General features: G+C 39.8%; 1 protein-coding gene across 3 annotated transcripts in view; it reads left to right on the forward strand.

Moving 5' to 3' along the window:
- The window catches only part of LOC306849346 (uncharacterized protein), a 68,295-nt gene that overhangs the window by 23,584 nt on the left and 24,638 nt on the right, over positions 1-20,073 (forward strand). For all 3 annotated transcript variants that reach the window (XM_079384299.1, XM_079384298.1, XM_079384300.1), the window contains exons 2-4: positions 523-614; positions 4,348-4,550; positions 6,585-6,631. In XM_079384299.1, coding sequence (XP_079240425.1) covers positions 523-614; positions 4,348-4,550; positions 6,585-6,631 — 342 coding nt within the window. The remainder of the gene's footprint in view (positions 1-522; positions 615-4,347; positions 4,551-6,584; positions 6,632-20,073) is intronic.

A 20,073-nucleotide genomic window follows, 5' to 3' on the forward strand; every position in this document is an offset into this window, starting at 1 on the left:
GGCAGAGTACATCAAAATTATTATCTGTGATCATTTCATTTACAATAACTGCTTTGGGTGCGAGTGATCTAATGTTTAGGAGCCCAAGCTTTAAAAATAGTTTTTGTTCATTTATTTTGCGTTTTTCTGGTTTAATCACGATCAGATTTTTTCTAGATCCTGCATTAAATTAATATTTTGACCTCGTTATTCGGGGAACAGACACAGTCTGTATAGATTGGACAACGCAAGTACTTCTATCTTTTAAGTGGGTAGAACAAAAGTCATCATAGCAGTTATTTGAGAATTGGCTTACTAGTCAGATGGAGCGTAGCGTCCTGGAGATGTTGTCCGACAGGAGTTCCGCTCCGACTCTGCTGGGGTGCAGGCCATCAGCACGGAAAAGCCTAGGACGCTCCCAGAAAAGATTCCAATTATTAACAAAGAGCAGTTTCTGTTCTTTACACCATGACAATACTTAAGTTCATGATCATAAGTTGCATTACTGAATGTCATTTAAAACAGTATTTTTATATTTTTCAGAACAAGAAAAGGCATATCCAGAGAATAAGGAGTCCCTTAAGGTACACCCACCCCTATCGGCCAAGGTTTGAAGGGAAAAACCTGCGTTCACGGTAAGGTTATGTTAAAAAAAATGTTAATCAATAAATAAAAAGATTAAGGATGAATACAGATCTGGGAATGTGCAAACCAAACCTATTTCTGGAGGGCCACTGTCTTTGAGAGTTTAGCTCCAACCCTAATTAAACACACCTGAACAAGTTAATCAAAGTCTTCAGACTCGCTAGAAACTTCCAGGAAAGTGTGTTGGAACTGCTGCAGGACATTGGCCCTCAAGGAGTATAGGATTGGACACCTCTGATGCAAATTCTAACAAAGAAAGAGAGAAGATACAGACATGTAGCTACCTATAAACTATAAAAAATGCAAATGCATATTTTCCAGTTTACGAATCCTTTTGAGTCTCAAATAATAAGATATGCACTTTTCTTGAAACAACATAAAAACCCTTGTCAGACCAACAGAATTACCCCAAATGTTGTCCCAACTAGTCAAACACAGTTGTCTGAACAAAGAGTTTAATATTGCTGAAATGTTAAGACTTTGTGTTCCCAGCATGCATTGCAGCATGAATAAATAATGCAGTTACTGTTATAGGGTTATTGTTTTGGTGTTTGTTGGCTTCATTTAAAACTTTATTAAAACTGGTATAGGGTTATTGTTTTGTCATTATTGTTAGTCAATTGTTGTGCTGTGATGTAAAGAGCTCGTCTTTTTTTTTTTTTACATTTGTTTATTGTCACCATTCTTGGGGTTTGTGTGTCAAATATTGGAGCCTAGAGTATGTTCACCTACTTAAATCTATATATTAGATATCTCAATCTTGTAGGATGTTTTACAAACAAAGACAAGTCAGCTTTATTTATATAGTTCTTTTAACAATACAGATTGTGTCAAAGCACTTAACAGTATCAAACTGGAGGATAGAGTGTCAGTAATGTATAAAAATAAGATTAAACGCTCAATTTTCAGTTAAAGGCATTTCATTATTGAATTCAGTGATGTCATTGTCTAGATCAGTTTAGTTTAAATAGTATCTGTGAAATCAAACTGATGATAATCACTAGAAATGAAGTGTCCCCAACTGAGCAAGCCAGAGGCGACAGCGGCAAGGAACCAAAACTCCCTCTGAGACAGAATGGAGAAAAAACCTTGGGAGAAACCAGACTCAGTCGGGGGGCCAGTTCTCCTCAAGTGTGAACTTGTGAAACACCTAAAAAAACACACACAGTAAGATCTGACCCCATTTTAAACCTTGTAACCCAACTGATTTGGCTAATCATTACAAGAGTAGGGTATCTTCAGGCCCTGTCAGTTGCCCCTTCGAGTTTGCACTGGGTATGGTGAGACCATCTCTACACCTTAGACTGGGGTATGTGCCTAAGGTTCCCACTAATATGTTGTGATCTGTAGTGCTGCAGGCCTTTGCCCTCTTCCCTTTTGGACGCTGGACCAGGAGAAGATAAACTTGCTATATCCAGTCAGCACTTTGGATGATTACACCCACAGAGCTGCTCTGTGATTAAAATACGATCAGCTGTTTGTGCGCTTCGGGGCACCTAGACGATGGTCCCCAGCAACCAAGTAGAGAATGAGCAAGTGAATAGTCAAGGCTATTTCTCTTGCATATGAAGCCTTTACCTGTCAGAGCCTATTACACAATAAGTAAGGCAGCTTTCAAAGCCTTGTGGTCAGAAGTACCCCTGCAGGAAGGTGATGCGGCAGGGTTCCAGGTGCTCTATGCTCACAAAATTCACACTAGGCAGGCACTTATCAGTATTTAACAGGAGTGTAAAATAATGAGTCATTTCAAACCCTTGAGACCTTCGTTCATCCACAGTGGACGTGCATGTTTCATACGGATTACATAATCTGAAATTTCTGAAAATCCATTTGAATTGGTTAATTTAAAAGTAGACATTTTGCTTTTTGTAGATAAATTTTTGATGTCTGTGAAGTGTGCAGTTTGTTATTTTTTAAAATTTTATTTCTTTGCTTTAATTTACAAAAGCACAACGTTTAGTTGTTATTTGTAGTGCACACAAATGAACGTAGACCTTTTACAGATTTGAAAGATGTATTACTCTATCTGTATGACTGAAAATTAGTATTTTAAGTTAAATGCCTAGCGTGTTGACCTACGGGCTGCTAGTGTGGAACAGCAGATGATTCAGAGGGTGGTGAAAACTGCTGGTAAAATCATCGGGACTATCCTCCCCGAGGTTTCTACTGTGTACACCTCCCGCTGCCCGCGCAGGACACACAACATCATAAGAGACCGGTTTCACCCAGCACACATTTTGTTCCACCTTTTGCCCTCTGGTAGGAGGTTCAGGTCTCTTCAGGCCAGGACCACCAGAATGGCCAACAGCCTTTATCCCCAGGCAGTTAGACTGCTGAATAAACACTGTTTCGCTCTCCCCTCTCCACCCACTTAAATGTGGGTTCATTATGTACCACTCTAACAATGGCATTAACTGTGAACTGGACTTTGCATTGCTGCAGCACACACTACAATACACATCATTACTGGTTATTACTGTTTCCCCACCTCATACACTTTATTCCTTGTCAGTGTAGCATTGTCCTGTTTACATACTGGGCTATTGCTAATCATGTTGGACCTTATTATGTTTACATTCTATGTATTTGCACTTTAAGATATTGCACTGTCGGTTGAGGCTTTAATGTATTCTCGTTGTTTTACAACAATGACAATAGATTATTTATTAATTCATTCATTCAAATGCAAATGATCACACCGGCACATCCAAGTTAACTGTCATGATGTTATCCTTTGGGTGCAAAAACAAGTTAAGATTATGGATAACCTTGCTAAAACAGTGCAATGGTCTTTTTAGTCCCTCTTTTCACTGGGATTGTTTCCAATTTTTGGATTTTTAAAAATATATTTTATATTTGTCATTTAGATGACCAAGAACATGCTAATTTTGGAGGGTGACCACATGTCAATTAAGAAAAATATATATTTTTACAAGAGAGATATTAAAAAAGGCTATGTCCAAAATAAAAATATAAAGTTACAAGTTACAAAGTTACAAAAGGTGTGTTTCTAACCAAACTGTAGATGAACATGCTGAGCGTTCATAATATTATTATTAGGTCGACTGTTGAAGATGTCAGTAGCCTATATGTTTCATGTGAATTTGTGTCTGTAGCTCAGTTTCTGTAACTGAAGAACTGAAAATAAATAAAAGGCATAAGTTTGTCATGTCAGTCGTAAATGAACATATGAAATATTTACAGAATACAATATTTAGGCTACTGAAGCTCTCAATAAGTTTTCTATACATCATTTCTTATGTATATACTGTAACTTAAGATCCTGAGCAAGATGAAATGTTTGTTGTGAGTTTGATCAAATGTTTTAAGTTCTAATTTGCTTATGGTGAGCTGAATCAAAACATTTATGTAGACGTGCATGTGAGTTTTCGGTGGTGCAATGGGTTTGGTTGGAGGGGGTGCCGAGCACCCATCGGCGGAAAAAGAAATTGGCACCTATGTGTATAACTGTTAGCAACCTCAATTTAAATCAGTTTCAAAATGACTAGACCTTGTAAGGAAGTCTAATTTGACCCCTAATTGGATCTGGTTATTTCAATGAAATATGTAAATTTATTGTGGGATTTAGGTAAAGGCTATTTATTGAAATGCCTGGTCAGACTTACTTGCATATAACAGTTTTCTAGTTCTGGTTTGTTATCATATTGCTTGATCAGTCTCTTATGATCAAATGTGTTATGATACATTTCTCATTTTCTTTAGTTTCAGGTTTTTCAGGACTATGGAGGAACGGCGTTTTATACGGCGCCCAAATTTTGCCCTGAGGTACCAGAGGCATCATACATATCAGTGGTCCAGCCTACAGCTAAGGCGTAAGCCCAGAGCCTCTCCTCATTCCAGCCAGCAGTTCGACAAAGGCCTTAACAAAAATAGCTCCACAGCACATATTGAACCTCGCAGAACAGGTTAGCTGCATTGTGCTATATCTGTATGTTAGCATTTTTGTTGCAAATTCGGTTGACCTTAATTTTGCAGTGCATGAATGGACTCTTAACTCTTAACACTAGGTGGTAGTGTCAGTTTACACATTTCCATGTCACTATAGAATTCTCAGTGAGAGTTAGCATTCTGTGTTTTCTTTAATGTTGCTTTACAGAATTTCACTAAAATTTTACTCAGTAATCATTTAATCAATTTCGCAAATTATATTTGTTCTCAATCTCATCCAATATTAAATGCATTTTCAGCTCCACAATAAAACTATAACATATTTTATATATAGCCTATTCAAGCATTAGCAAATTATTGTATTTTTTTTAACCCAAATGCTGGGTTCAGATGGGTCATTTTATTGGATTATTTTTAAGATTTTTTACCCTGGTGCTGGGTAGTTTTCTCTGTAACTAAGGTGCTGGGTCATTTTTAATGCTGGGTTATTTTTATCTACCCAACCACTGGGTTAAGCCTGTCTCCAGCGAAACAACTCTCCTGCTGAGTTACAGAGAGATCACGCGTTTTTTGAGTCCTCTACAGATTTGGTGCACTTCTTCAGTGAAATAAAGGTTTGTATACATTTTATTTCATATATAAAGTCTTAACTGTGCTGTAAATTGTAAATTATATTACTGAGTTGAATTTAATTTGATGTTAAAATATGTTCTCTAATCTTAGTACTGTTTGTTTATGGGCAGGTTATAAAGTCAGTCAGGGCATCTTTCAGCTATGAGTGACATGTCCCATCGCAAACAGCAGCCCTTCAGCAATTACACAGAATAGTTGAATACACAAAGTGGGGAGCACGTGTGGCTGTCGGACTCCGCCCCTTGCCTGGACACCAGATCCCCTGTTTATTTTGGACAATATTTTCCACTTTGGACATTTTATGTTGATTTTGTGTTTAATAAAAGCCTCTCCGAGGCCTGACGCCACACCCACTGTGTCTGTCGTGTGCTCCTCCCGTGACAGTAATATTGTAAACTATGCTGTTTTCACCCAAAATAAATTCAGTTGTGTTCAAATGTGTTCTTGCTTAATAATAAATGTTCATCTTTTGATTATTGCTGTTGCCTCTAGTAATACTGTGTGTTATTTTCAGTTTCCAGTCCATTTTAAGCCAGCAATATAATAACCTTTAGACAATAGTTGACTTAAATAAAACAACCCAGCATGTTAGGTAAAAACATTTAACCCAACCAGCTGGGTCAAAATAACCCAGCATGTGTTCTGTTCAATATTTACCCAGCGCTGGGTTGCCAAATAACCCAAAATGTAGATTTTTAGATTGTAGGACCATTAATTTGGCATTTTCTGAGGGAACAGTTTATTTTTTTATTTTTTAATAATTAGATAGTGATAGCTGATAATACCTGATAAAGAATCCAGTGGAAAATCTGTATATACAGACTAGCTTTATCGTATCCATCATGTCATATACATCATAAATATCTATTACTACAAATCTGCAAAAAAGCATATATAGCATATGTATCTTCCAGTTTTGTTCTGCTGCATTAAAATATCAGATTTATATATAATTCTGCATCCTGTTTATCACCTCTATTAAAATTCAGGAATTTTAATTTCTGAATAATTCATGTGCATGCAGACATGCATGTGTGGTCTTTTTTGTTGTTTTTTTGGCTAAAAATCAGATGTGACATGTTGAGAAGATTTTCCTCCCCCTCCATCTCACGGTTATGTGCTTGGTGACTCAATGCTTTTGTGTACGTGTTGCTTAAAAGTGAGATATAATGAGAGAAAATGTGTGTGTCTATGTGTGTGAGTGTCAGGGAGCTGAAGGTGTTCTTGTGTGCATGTATGTAAGTGTAGAGAGAAAGAGATTGGTCGTATTTATATGGATTTAAGCACCCTGGCCCACTATCGGAAAAAAATACAACCCATGTTGTGAGGCAGATTTTCCAAATGACACTACACAGATTTTCTTACAGCAACCTCTCTCTCTTTCTCTTTCTTTTCTTCTCGCCCTTACTTTTTTATAGGCATTTCTCGGCCATCCTCTGGAAACAGATCATCACTGTCATCCACAGTAAGAGACCAGAAACTCCTTGCTTTGTATCATTATGATCATTCTCAAATTAATGTTTTTTGGGTCAATACAAGTTGAACTGTGTATTATAAAAATGTGATAGATGTGTGTGTGTGTGTGTTGAATATGATTGACTGAGCAGAATGCCAAAAGTGCTGATGCTTAGTCTAATAGCACTAGGAAATAGTTTTTAATCACGTTGCTTGTATAGGCGCTTTTCCACTGCGTGGTACAACTCGGCTCGGCACGGCTCAGAACGGCACGGCTCAGTTCGGCTCTGTTTGTGTTTCCACTGCAGTTTAGTACCGCTGTAGAGTGGGCGGGATTATTCAAGTGTCGTTATAGCAGCGCCGCCTCTACTGCCATGACTCCTGAAAAACTTTTTAATTACACGTTGCTCCATTAAGCTCCCGCTGGATCCGCTCCTCGGCTATCAACGAGAGGACAGTCTGTACTTCCTCAACAGACAACGAAACAGACATTTTTTGGTTGTTTAAAAAAGGTGTGCTCATTCAAAACAGTTGCGTTCAATCCTTCGCTGGCTGTGCTGATTTAAATCTAGCGGGTCTGTTGTGTCTCGTGCAGCAAGTTGAATGACGCAGGCATTGACGATTTTCTCTGGCCAATCAGTGATCAGCAGAGTTTACACGTCATGTTTTGGTAACGGTACGGCTCGCTTGGAACCTCGGCCGAGGTGGTACTAAAAAAAGTACCAGGTACTGTACCCAGTGGAAAACCCCCCAAAAGTGAGCCGTACTGAACCGTACCGTGCTGTACCATGCAGTGGAAAAGCGCCATATGTGTTTGCATGTCCCACACTGTAACATAGAAGTAGCTACGACTAGAGTGTGATACATTTGCAGCATTGAGTTTATTGGGCGAAAGCAAAAACAGCATCATAATACAGGCAGAGATTGAAGGTAGGAACACTGCAATGTATACAGGGATGAGACGGAGCAAGCACAGTTTAATTTGAACCGCCAACACAGATAATCCAAACTTGAAACAACTGTGGACAAACCACAGAAAGGAACCAGGGGCCTGTTTCATAAAACAAGTTTAACAAACAAGCCAAGCTTATTTAAGTTAGTCTGACTTATTTTGAACCAAATCAATTGACAATAAGTCAGACTAACTGAAATAAACCTGGCTTATTTGGTAAACCTGTTTTATGAAAGAGGCCCCAGGAAAGTAATCAGAAGACAAAACACATACAGTAAACAATAACAGACAAAACACAGCTGAACCACAGGGGTATATATATACACAGGTTAAGCACGGATGATGAGGGACAGGTGTAGGTGATAAGTTAGCATGGTAAATAATAAGGGTTCCTATGGTAACAAACAAGGTAGCAAGGCAAAAGGGGACAGGAACTTTAAAAAGGAAGTGAAGAGGGAAACAATAGGAACAGAAACACATTACATAACATGAGTCTTAAAATGCAAAAAAAGAGAGACAAATGATAACATTCAAGCAATAATCAAAAGTGTAAATCAACAAATAATTCACTCAACCCATTCTTTCATAAACACTGATTCATGCTGGATTGAAAAACTACTACTGTGGGTTATTCTGAGATACGCAAAGGATGATTTTGCTGTGGCTTTGTAACTGTTTTCATTTGCAAATAGACACACAGTAATTAGCCATATGGTTTCCAAAATGTAAGGTACTCAGTATTAACTTTATTGAACCAAGGTTTTCAAGACAGTATCATACATAGAACTGTGCTATTGTTCTGGATATCAGCACACCTGTGATTATGGCCAAATAACAGTCATGCTAATATTCAAAAGAACAGAAGTCTAGCCTGTGTAATATTGTTTAAATATATAGGCTATATAAGCTGCTTACCTTACTCTTGTGACAATTCGTTCCGCATTCCTTCACAACCCAGCTCCACATTTATGTCAATATTATTTTCTTGCATAATAATAATTTGCAACAGACCTTCAGACTTTTATGACTTAGTGAGTTATATAATTCAACTTGATCAGGCTTATGATTTTCTTACAGAGGACAATTAAAACTCTAGCAATCTACTAAATTATACTATTATACTATATTATACTAGCAACATTCAGCGTGGCATCCTAGCAAAAAATTTAATCATACTATCAATATGTTAAATATGCTAGCAATGTACCAAATCATGACAGTCCAGCGAATGAGTAACTAATCCAATCGCATGTGAATGAATGCAAATATTCTCTAAAAACATCCAGTAAAGACAGTGATGCGTTCAGGAACTAGATGTAAACACTCTAATGTAGTGTATGTTTCATTTATAGGCTACTCGAAGCCGGATGGTGCTCTAGCTCAAGTACGAAATGGCCTCATAGAAGTACTAACTTACGAGTCACGACATGCAAGAATCCAGCTATCACTGTAGCCAAAGCTATCTCTACTGTAGCTAAGCTGAATAAAAAGACACGTGAAGACAGTAAACACATGATTGCAACAATATATGGTTTATGTGTGTTTTTCAAGGCATCTGATTCTGAATAATGCAGTGCTAATTGACATAACATGTATTAAAATTGGCAATAGATACTAGGCTATAAAATATATCTTCTGCCTTATTCTGTGATAAAAATGGGAAATAAATGTAGTATATAAGAAAATACTGGAAAAATATGATAAATTATTGGTTATTGTCCAGCAGTGTATTTGGTTTCTCAGCCAATTAAAAGCAAGTAATAATTAATAAATAATTCTGTCCCCCTCACTGAAATGATTGAGAATCACAATTTTTTTCACAAGTTTGTTTCAAGTAGAGATCACAATTCTCCCACAATCATGAAGAGACAACTAAATAAAATAGCATGTAATCTACTAAAGGTTCTGACAAAATGTCAGTTGCTGCAGTCTGTTTATATGTTTATTTATTTATTTATTGCAAAATCTGCACCTCTTCTGTGGATAATATTATTTTTAAAATGATCCTTACTCAAGCAGCAGAAGTTAAGTGACAGTGTACAAATATTACTGGCCCATTTTGGAGTGAACTAAATATGCAAGACTAGTTTTACATGTCACTCTTTATGACACAGGTGGTTCATCCTTTGCCGGGCCATTTAAAAAAAAAAATTGGGGGCATAAATTAAGAGTATACCCACTTCTCCAGGCACCACTACACCACTGGCTATAGACTACTATCACAAGAAACATGCTAAAAGCATTTTAGTAATGCTAAGACATGCAAGTAAAATGCTATAACACCTTAGTAATATGCTAGCTGTCATGGGTTTGCCAGGCTCCATCCTCACTCCCTCACAGCAATTACAATCTCCAGATTACTGAATTGCACGACCTATTCCCAATCACTACACTGCTCAGCCATGGAATATAAGCATGCACATCTCAGTCACTCGTTGTCTGGTCTTGCTTGTGACTAAGGACTACTTTCCGCCAAGCGATATGACCATTGTCAACAGCAAAGTTTCCTTGCTCATTCATCTTCGTGGATTCCCTGATTCCCTTCCAAATCTGTATACTCACTGCCATCTAGTGATAATTGAATAAAGCTTTGTGAAGTACCAAGGCTTTCCTCTCAACCCTCGCAAAAGGGTTCATTATCTGATTCTTTGTATTTTTTTTTTATTGTATAAAAATAATGGTCATTGTGAAAGTCATTATTTTGTGTCTGTGTACTCGCACTAAAATAAATAAAACGAACTAAACATAAATACATAAATTAAATCACAGACCCCCCGATCACTCTCAAACTGGCTAACACAGAATGATTCTGTTACTCATCTGCCATTTAGCCACTTGTAACAATATCATCTGACTAGCTAGTTCATGTTAATTGCTGCAACTCTGCAATAAAACCTGTATTAAACTGATATCTTTGTTTTGAGTCCAGTGTTCGTTACGAAAGACCAGACCAACAATTCATGGTAACATGAGCAATCCAACTCCAGATCCATTCAAGGAGGCTGTTGCTTGCTCCTTACTACCTATTGACAAGGCCTGAATTCCACTTTGTGGCTGCATTTTGCTTCATATGATGACTCCATTGGACATGAACAGTTTATCCAACTCTCCATAAAAATCGCTCATTGTGTGCAGGAATGTATGTAATGACATGTCCCATTCATCCACCTCGTCTTTTGGTGAGTTATGTTCATAGTCCAACGCCAATCACTTCTATTGCTTGTCTCACTGCTTCTGTTTCTGTTTCAGACCTCACCTCATTGACTTAGGTCAGCCAGCAACTTTATCTCAGGAGAACTCTGCCGTCAGCTCAATTTCCACAAGAGAATCTACAAAGTACAGTCTATAACTGGCAAGCTTTTCTGCCAGGAAAATGTCCACTACAGTGTGTGTCCCATCCAGCTACAAGTTGTTCTATGTGGAATCCATCCACTTCCTGGTTCTGGAGAATTCCATAGCTTTCCTTTCCTGCTTTCCAAAACTTTCCCAAGAAACCTCACCTCCTTCCAAGGTCCTCCCTCTCAACTCCACATCTATTGAAAGTATTTTGAAGAAAAGATCTGTCAGTTATTCCTGAATGCTATGCCCACTTCAGAGATGTTTTCTGCCTGAAATGGGCCCCACAGTTGCCACCTCACTGACCATGGAACAGTGCCATTGTTACATGTTCTCTGTACCTTGCTGTAGTCGGTTTTGTAGTCCTTTTGTGTATTGCTTCCCTGTGATTAGGTTCCCCAGGTGTTTCCTGTTTCCTATTTACCACGCCCCCTTGTTATCTTGTTAAGCTTGTTCTCTTGTGTATAAATAGCCCTTGTGTTTCACTTGTGCTTTGTCAGTTGTTAAACGTTATCATGCTGTTGTCTGCCCGTGTTTTAGTTATCTGTTTGCCAGTGTTTCCTGTTCTTTGTTCACTTAGGCTTTTTTCTATTAAACCACCTGCACTTAGATCCACTACTCAGCCTGTTTCCTTCAACCACCGCATATAACAGTACAACTGACCAACAGCTATGGATCTAGCAGGTATGCAGCTCCTTCTTCTGAGCCAGGGCGAGCGTTCCTTCGAGGACCACACCTGTGGGTTTTTGGACTTGGCGTACCATACACTATTTCCGGACAGTTCACTCATGACATTTTTTTGCACTGGACTTAATGAGCCGCTCAAATCCCAACTTTTATGTGCTGGTCCTTGAGGGACATTTAGTGAGTATGTGGAGCTAGCCCTTTTCCTTCATTGTGGGGGAGGTAGACGAGGATTCCAACAAGGCCACTCTAGAATCCCCTAAACATGTTTTGGGGGCGGGCTACGCTCCGCAAGCTCTGGTGGATGCGAAGCTTGGGCCATCTCTTATGTTAACAGCCTGCACCATCTCTCCTACTGAACCCTTCTCGGGGTGGACGAGACTGGCTTCCAGTGTGGCGGACTTACCACTGACATATGCGCGAGCAGCCGGCATCCCGAGGCCATCGCCGCCCAGTGTGCTCTCAAGCCTGCCGGCCGCTATGCTCTCAGGCCCGCCAGCTGTTACGCACTCTAGCCTGCTGATCTCAGCGCTTTCAAGCCTGCTGGCCGATACACACTCTGGCCCGCTGGCCTCAGCACTCTCAAGCCTGCCGGCCACTACGCTCTCAAGCCCGCCAGCCGCTACACACTCTAGCCCACTGGTCTCAGCTCTTTCAAGCCTACCAGCCGCTACGCACTCTGGCCCGCTGGTGTCAGCGCCCTCGAGGCCACCGGCCGCTATGCTCTCAAGCCCACCAGCTGCTACACACCCTAGCCTGCTGGTTTCAGCGCTCTCAAGCCCGATGGTCACTGCACTCTCTAGTTCGACAGCCACAGCCTCATCTGTTTCGGAGATAGACGTTTTGCTTCCCATCCTCGCTGTGATGCCCGAGACAGTGGCAGCTTCCTCCTACGAACTCTGTGTTCCCTGAGACCACTCTTATGGCCGTGAACGCCGTTTCTGAACTTCTTGTGTCCATTGAATCCCCCATTATGACTGCTGACACTGTTTCTGAACTCTCTGTCTGCCATGTTTCGGCCATGAAGGCCACCGGTGAGCCCTCTGACTGTCCCGTAATGGCCATGAAGTCCGTCTGTGAACACTCTGGCTGTCATGTCACATAGACTCTGCCTGCTCCACCCTTGTCACTTGCTCCACCTCGGTCTCCATGCCCTTTTCCACTCCATGGGCCTGGTCCACCATCCTGCTCCCTGTTCTGCCTCCGCTCCACCTCCTCCTTTTTGTTCTGTTGTCTATTTTGGAGTGTCTGGAATCCGCTACTTAGGTGGGGGGCTATGATACATGTTGTCTGTGCCTGTCTGGACTTTTATGTTGAAGTGTGTCCTGTGTGAAGAGCTTGTTGCAGAAATAAAGCAACATGGCTGAAACACCAAAGTGTATCCAGTTGAAGTGGGTTGTAGAGGATTTGTGGCATCTTCAGTTATCAGACTACTGAAAGAACTCTGAATCCATGGTCAGGTCTTACAGAAGACCATTAGAGAGGTCTCAGACGTGGCAGAAAGAATTAGCCAGTGGATTTGCTTGAATGAAAGTGGAATAATCCGTGTTGGGCCCCAAGTAAAGCATAAATCACTCAGTAACTCCCATCTGTCAACATCTCAGCCAACCGCAGACTTTATCAATTCTGGGAAGGGTGGAGCACGGGCAACAAGCTGAGGACTGATCATCCTGTAGCAGGCCACCAGTTTGAAGAGTGTATAGTGATGAAAGGCCGAAACACCCAAGGATGCAAGGGTGCACTACCGATGATGTGGCCTGTGCTCTATCGAACCAACATTGTGCCCAGATCAAGATTTATCTCCTATACAATTTGGAAAATACCAGTCAGCTGATTGTCTACCATTCATAGCAATAAGGTAATTCTCAAAAGAGTGCTCACCACTTATTGGCACAGCTTTTAACATCTAGTCCTGTGTTCTTCTTTGATTCTGTGCCTTGTTTGTAGTCAGTTTGTAGTCCTTTTGTGTATTGGTTCCCCAGGTGTTTCCCATTTACCACGCCCCCTTGTTATCTTTTTAAGCTTTTTCTCTTGTGTATAAATAGCCCTTGCGTTTTACTTGTGCTTTGTCAGTTGTTGAATGTTATTATGCCATTGTCTACCCGTGTTTTGGTTCTCTGTTTCCTGTTCTTTGTTCACTTAGTCTTTTTAGTAAGCCACCTGCACTTCGATCCATGACTCAGCCTGTTTACCTTAGCCTCCGTATATAACAACCATTTACTTAATTCCAGGTGAGCCAGTGCCCTATGGCAAAATATACCCACTCTCCATCCCTGATAGAAGGCCATGGAGGAATATATTGAGGAGGCTCTTAAGCAAGGTCACATCTGTCCTTCAACATCCCCTGCATAAAATTACATGCACTTAACAGGATCACTGTAAAATTCTGCTATCCACTTCCCATTATCCTCCTCATTCCTTGGTTTTTCTAACTTCTACAGTCGATTCATCCACAACTTCAGTTCCATCACTCATCTACTCACCACTATTCTGAAAGGCAGGCCCAAGTCTCTGTCCTGGACTCCAGCCACCACTGTAGCCATACAACACATTTAAATAGCTACTCTACTCCTAATCCACCCTGATCCAGAAAAAAAATCATTCGTCATTTACTGATGCTTCAACAATAGGAGTTGGAGAAATCCTGTCATAGCAGCAGGGGACACCATCAAAGCTCCATCCATGTGCATTCTTCTCCAGGAAACTACCACTAGTGGAAAGAAACATTGACACCAGGAACAGAGAGCCTCTCCTTTGGATGAATGGAGACACTGGCTGGAGGGAGCCTTATGGGATCTATGCTTCACTAATTTAAATTTCTCCATATCCTACCATCCTGGTTCAAAAAATGTAAAAGCCTATGCCCTGTCCCATCTTAGAGAGTCGGACTTGTAACCTGAAGGTTGCGAGTTCAAGTTGCAGGGATTGTAGGTGGGGGGAGTAAATAACCAGCGCTGTCTCCACCCTCAATACCACAACTGAGGTGAGACCCTTGAGCAAGGCACTGAACCCCCAACTGTTCCCCGGGCGCCGCACCATTAGCTGGTGTGTTCACTGTGTGTGTTTGTTCACTTCTCACTGCTGTGTGTGTGAACTTGGATGGGTTAAATGCAGAACACAAATTCCAAGTATGGGACACCATACTTGGCCACACGTCACGTCACGTCCTTTCCTTTCCTTCCTTCCTTAATGGTGCCTTGATGAACAACTTACTGATGCCAATGACTTTGAAGCCCCCCCAGGGGGGTGTCTGCCCGGTCACACATATGTTCCCAGAACTCAGTGTACTCTGCTGATCAGATCTATTCACTCTTCCCTGGTCACTGGCTACCCAGGGGCCAATCGCTTCTGGTGGCCAAGAACGGCCCAGGATGTCCTTGGTCACACCTGGGAGTGGACTGCTCTGAAAACCTGTTAACCTGATATCAATGTGTTTAAAGTCTGGTGTTCCGTTACACAAGCAATGTGCTACAATAATTTTGTAAAATGTATCAACATGTTAAAACATATTTTAGCCAAAAATGCAAAAAAAAAAAAAAAAAAAAAGTTGCGCACACACTACAAAACAAAATGGGGCTCAAGTGCAGAACTAAAAAAAGTCAAACTAAAGCAAAAAAAAAAAAAACGTAATGTCCGCACACTGATATAATTGCTCCATAAAATTATTTTATTGCTGCAACGTTTCGACTATCAGGTCGTCATCAGGCACACGTTAAATGAACTGAGGTGCAAGTCTGTTTAGGTAACAGGGGGTGATCCTAATTAGATGCATGTTCAATCACAAATTCTGGTATACTCCCACAAAGAGAGGAAGAAAAAAAAGGCAATACAAGTCGAATTCGAATCAATAACCAGCCCTCAAAATATTTGGACAAGATTAAAAACAGATGAAGAAATATACACACAATCGTGTAAGAAAGGCTTAATATCAAATTCTTCATTCAACTCAAAAGGTGACGAAGTATTTAAAGTATAAATCCAAAAACATTCCCGTTGTAAAAATTTCCTCTCAAAATCTCCCCCTTTACGTTTTTTGTACCCTCTCCATGCCAATGTACTGAAAAGCAATAACATTGTGGCCCACTTGTCTAAAATGGGACGCTGTAGGGCTGCGTTCAACTCCTGTTCTAATATTACTCCGGTGTTCACTGATGCGATTACGTAGTGATCTAGAAGTTTACCAACATAAGCGAGACCACACGGACAACGTATAAGATAAATCACATGTGTAGTACAAGTAATTGTACTGCGTATCAAGATTTTATATGTTATATTTATATGTAAACATACACTGGGCAGAATTACCACACCTATATTTACCAGGAAGAAGAGTAAGAGCAACAGGTTTCACTACACCGGACGAAAAATCTGATCTTATTAGCATGTCACGCAAATTATTTTGACGTTTAAAAACCAATCGAGGACCATCCTTAAAAATATGAGACAATTTAGAATCACTAGAAGTAATGTGCCAGTGCCTGTGTAAAACTTTACGAAATTCCACACCCAATGCTGAATACTTGAATACTTAACAGCACAAATAGCGCCACTGCCTGGTTGTATTTTATTACCTGTAGCTCATACACACTGTGTTTGTGATGTATCATCAAATTTCCTCTTAGCTTCTTCTATCCATTCCCTACGATAACCACCTTACAAAAATCTAATCAAGTCAAATCAGCGGACCATCAAGAGTAGGATTCTTAAGTGTTACACACTCTATGCACACGCTTAAACTGGCTAATAGGCAGGCTTTTAATTAGAGGTTTAGGATGAAAGCTATCACCTCTTAAAATCGTGTTGCGATACGTTGGTTGACGATACAGTTCAGTTTGAATTTTCCCTCAGAAATGTATACCTTTACATCAAGAAAACTGATACTCTCTATGTCACACTCCATAGTGAAATTCAAATGTTCAGATCTAGAACTGAGATCAAAAACATCAACAATTCAACGGGTGTAGAAGTCGTTATCATAAAAATGTCATCAATGTACCTTTTGTAAAGTATAATCTTAGATAAAAAATAATTTGATTCAATTTGACTCATTTTCAAAAACACACATATATAAACAGGCATAATTTTGTCCCATTTTACTGCCCATTTCTGTTCCCTTCAACTGTAAATAAGAATCATTTTGAAAACGAAAATAATTATTAGTCAAGACAATATTAATGAGATCCAGCAAACATGCCGTACTAGGTTTCACATCAATCGGTGTTTGTTTTAGAAACTGTTCCACCACCCATAATCTGACCGAGTGGCGCACTCTGCTAAGCTGCTGGATCTGAACCTTTCAGGTTGTGGGTTCGAATCCTGGTTGGCACAAGCCCAGACTGCAAGATGTCCTGCGACCAGAAGCGGTGCAAACATTGCTTTTTAGTTTTACTTACATTTCACTGCTGGCTGGTTATACTCTGTATAATTGTGTATGTGACAAATAAAAATCTTGAATGTTGAATCCTCATTAGGGATGTTAGTATATAAACTCTGAACATCGAGTTCATCGACAGCAAAATCAACAGCATACAATGATTCAATAATATTTTTAAAGCTGGTCCTCGATTGGTTTATAAACATCAAAGTAATTTGCGTGAAATGCAAGTAAGATCAGATTTTTCGTCCGTTGTAAGGCAAGGCAAGTTTATTTATGTAGCACATTTCATACACAGTGGTAATTCAAAGTGCTTTACATAAAAGGAAGTAAAATATTGATTAAACAAAATAAAATAATAATAATCACAATATAATAAAAGCAAGGAATTTAAAACCAAATATTCTCAAGCTTTGTTCAAACTCTTGTGAAAAAACCTTCCAAAACACTTAACTATTCCACTACTTCACCCCCTACTTACTTTGACCATCATACCTGACCCATTCGCTAAAACTCGGGGTGTGCCCCTGTTTGTAACGTGATTTATGACTAGAACCCCCCTTCTAGCATCTCACATTCTCTCTGTATTTCCTATACCTTCAAATGCACTCTTTGTCTCTACGGCTCTTAGTGCCTTAGATAATGTGTTTTGTCCACCTGTGCACACCTCTCAATCTATAGATGTGTACTCGTACACCTTTACACTTACAGGTGCACCTTAATTATGACACCAGTATTCTTCTGCTGGTGTCGCTCACTCACGTCTGAGTAGGTCCATCGCTCTTCCCCTCCGCTTACAGACAGTACTCAGAGGCCCTGATTTAAACTGATTAACAAACACACTTGTCTTTCTTTGCTCAAATTCTCTTTACCATCACAGAACTTACTTTAGCGTTCTGTTTAAACTTTTAAAATGATACAAAAATTTATTTAAATTGAATTTAAAACAGTTAAGAATTGAAGATGATTATACATAAAATACAGTGCAGTCAGTTCGGACATATAGCACAGTGCTCATTCAACAAATGCACAGTTAAACAGATGAGTTTTGAGTCTGGATTTAAATGTGGCTAATGTTTTAGCACATCTGATCTCTTCTGGAAGCTGGTTCCAACTGCGGGCCGCATAATAGCTAAAAGCAGACTCCCCTTGTTTTGTGTGAACCCTTGGTGTTTCTAACTGACTCGATCCTAATGATCTGAGTGGTCTGTTCGGTTTATATTCAGTGAGCATATCAGCAATATATTTAGGTCCTGGGCCATTGAGTGACTTATAAATGAGTAAAAGTACTTTAAAATCAATCCTAAATGTAACTGGAAGCCAGTGTAAGGACCTGAGGACTGGTGTGATATGCTCAGATTTTCTGGTTCTAGTCAGAATTCTGGCAGCAGCGTTCTGGATGAGCTGCACTTGTCTAATGGTCTTCTTGGGAAGGCCGGTGAGGAGACCATTACAGTAATCCACCCTGCTGGTGATAAAGGCATGAACAAGTTTATAGTGAAACCTGTCACTCTTACTCTTCTTCCTGGTAATTATAGGTGTGGTAATTGTGCTCAGTGTACATTTACATATAATTGTAAATCTTTTAGCCACCCACACACTGGCCGTAACATCTTGATACGCAGTACAATTACTTGTACTACACATGTGATTTATCTTACACGTTGTCCGTGTGGTCTCGCTTATGTTGGTAAACTTCTAGATCACTAGTTGTTTGTTGAACGCAGCCCTAATAGTGTCCCATTTTAGACAAGTGGGCCACAATGTTAGTGCTTTACAGTACATTGGCATGGAGAGAGTACAAAAACTGTCAAGAGGGGGAGATTTTGAGAGGATACTTTTACAATGGGAATGTTTTTGGATTATTCTTTATATACTTTGTCACCTTTTGGGTTGAATGAAGAATTCGATATTAAGCCTTTCTTATAAGATTGTGTGTATATTTCTTCACCTGTTTTTAATATTGTCCAAATATTTTGAGAGGTGGTTATTGATTCGAATTTGACTTGTATTGCCTTTTCTTTTAAAATTATGAATAGCTTATTGATATGGTGATATTAACATGGAGTCAAGTGATGTTATGACACAGAGTTAGAGTTTAGGAGCCTGATGGCCTGGGGGAAGAAGAAGAATATATCAGTGTCCGGACAAAACTTGTTTTAGCTCGTTGTTAACATGTCAACAAACATGTTATCAACATGCTAAGCTCATAAACATGCTATACTTAATTTAGTAATATGCTAGCAACATTTTAAAACACATTAGCAATATGTTAAAATGTGCTAAAAACATGTTAGCAAAATGGTAGTAACATGTAGGAATGTGGTAAACCATTCAAACGTTAAATGGTAGTAACATTGTAAATGTAGGAATGTGGTAAAATATTCAAACAACATAGTAAAACATGTTTACAACTTGCTAGTACCAAGGTAAAATAAACTTGCTAGTACCAAGGTAAAATAAACTATCAACATGCTAACAACGTGATAAGACATTGTCAGGACACAGGCTAGGAGACACAAAGGTTTAGGATAACAAGTGACTTTATTAATGAGATCGGATGAGAGAGTCCAGGGGCTACGTGAGATCGGAGCCGGGGAACTGAGGGCAGGGAGGCAGGCTAGCCGGTGCCGGGGAAGGAAAGGCGGCCACGAGGAGGAATCCAGGGAGTGGTGGAGACACGTAGAAAGATCTGGGTATAAGAGCACAAGGTTAGTAGATTGGGTCTGGTTTGGTTCCTGTAGTGAACGGCAGACCGGACGATCAGTGTGTGCGTGGAGTGTGGTTTTGTAGGTGGCTTGATTGGAGTTCAGCAGGTGCAGGTGATTAGAACACAGGTGACTGAGATCGTGGGTAAGTGGTGACTGATGACTGGGTGACTGGGGTGACTGAGACTCACTGACAGACATGTTAGCACTATGCTAAAACACACTAACAACATGGTAGCAATGTGCTAAAATACATTAAAAACATGCGAAAGCATGGTATAGCAAGCATCAAAGTAAAATATTTGTTAATTTTATTTTAGTTCTGGGAAAACTTAGAGCTTGAGTCAAGTCTCATGTTTTAGTCCTTCATCATGGACAACAGGCCAAATTTGTTTACC

This window comes from Barbus barbus, assembly GCF_936440315.1.
Source record: "Barbus barbus genome assembly, chromosome: 29".
NCBI classification, from domain to species: domain Eukaryota; kingdom Metazoa; phylum Chordata; class Actinopteri; order Cypriniformes; family Cyprinidae; genus Barbus; species Barbus barbus.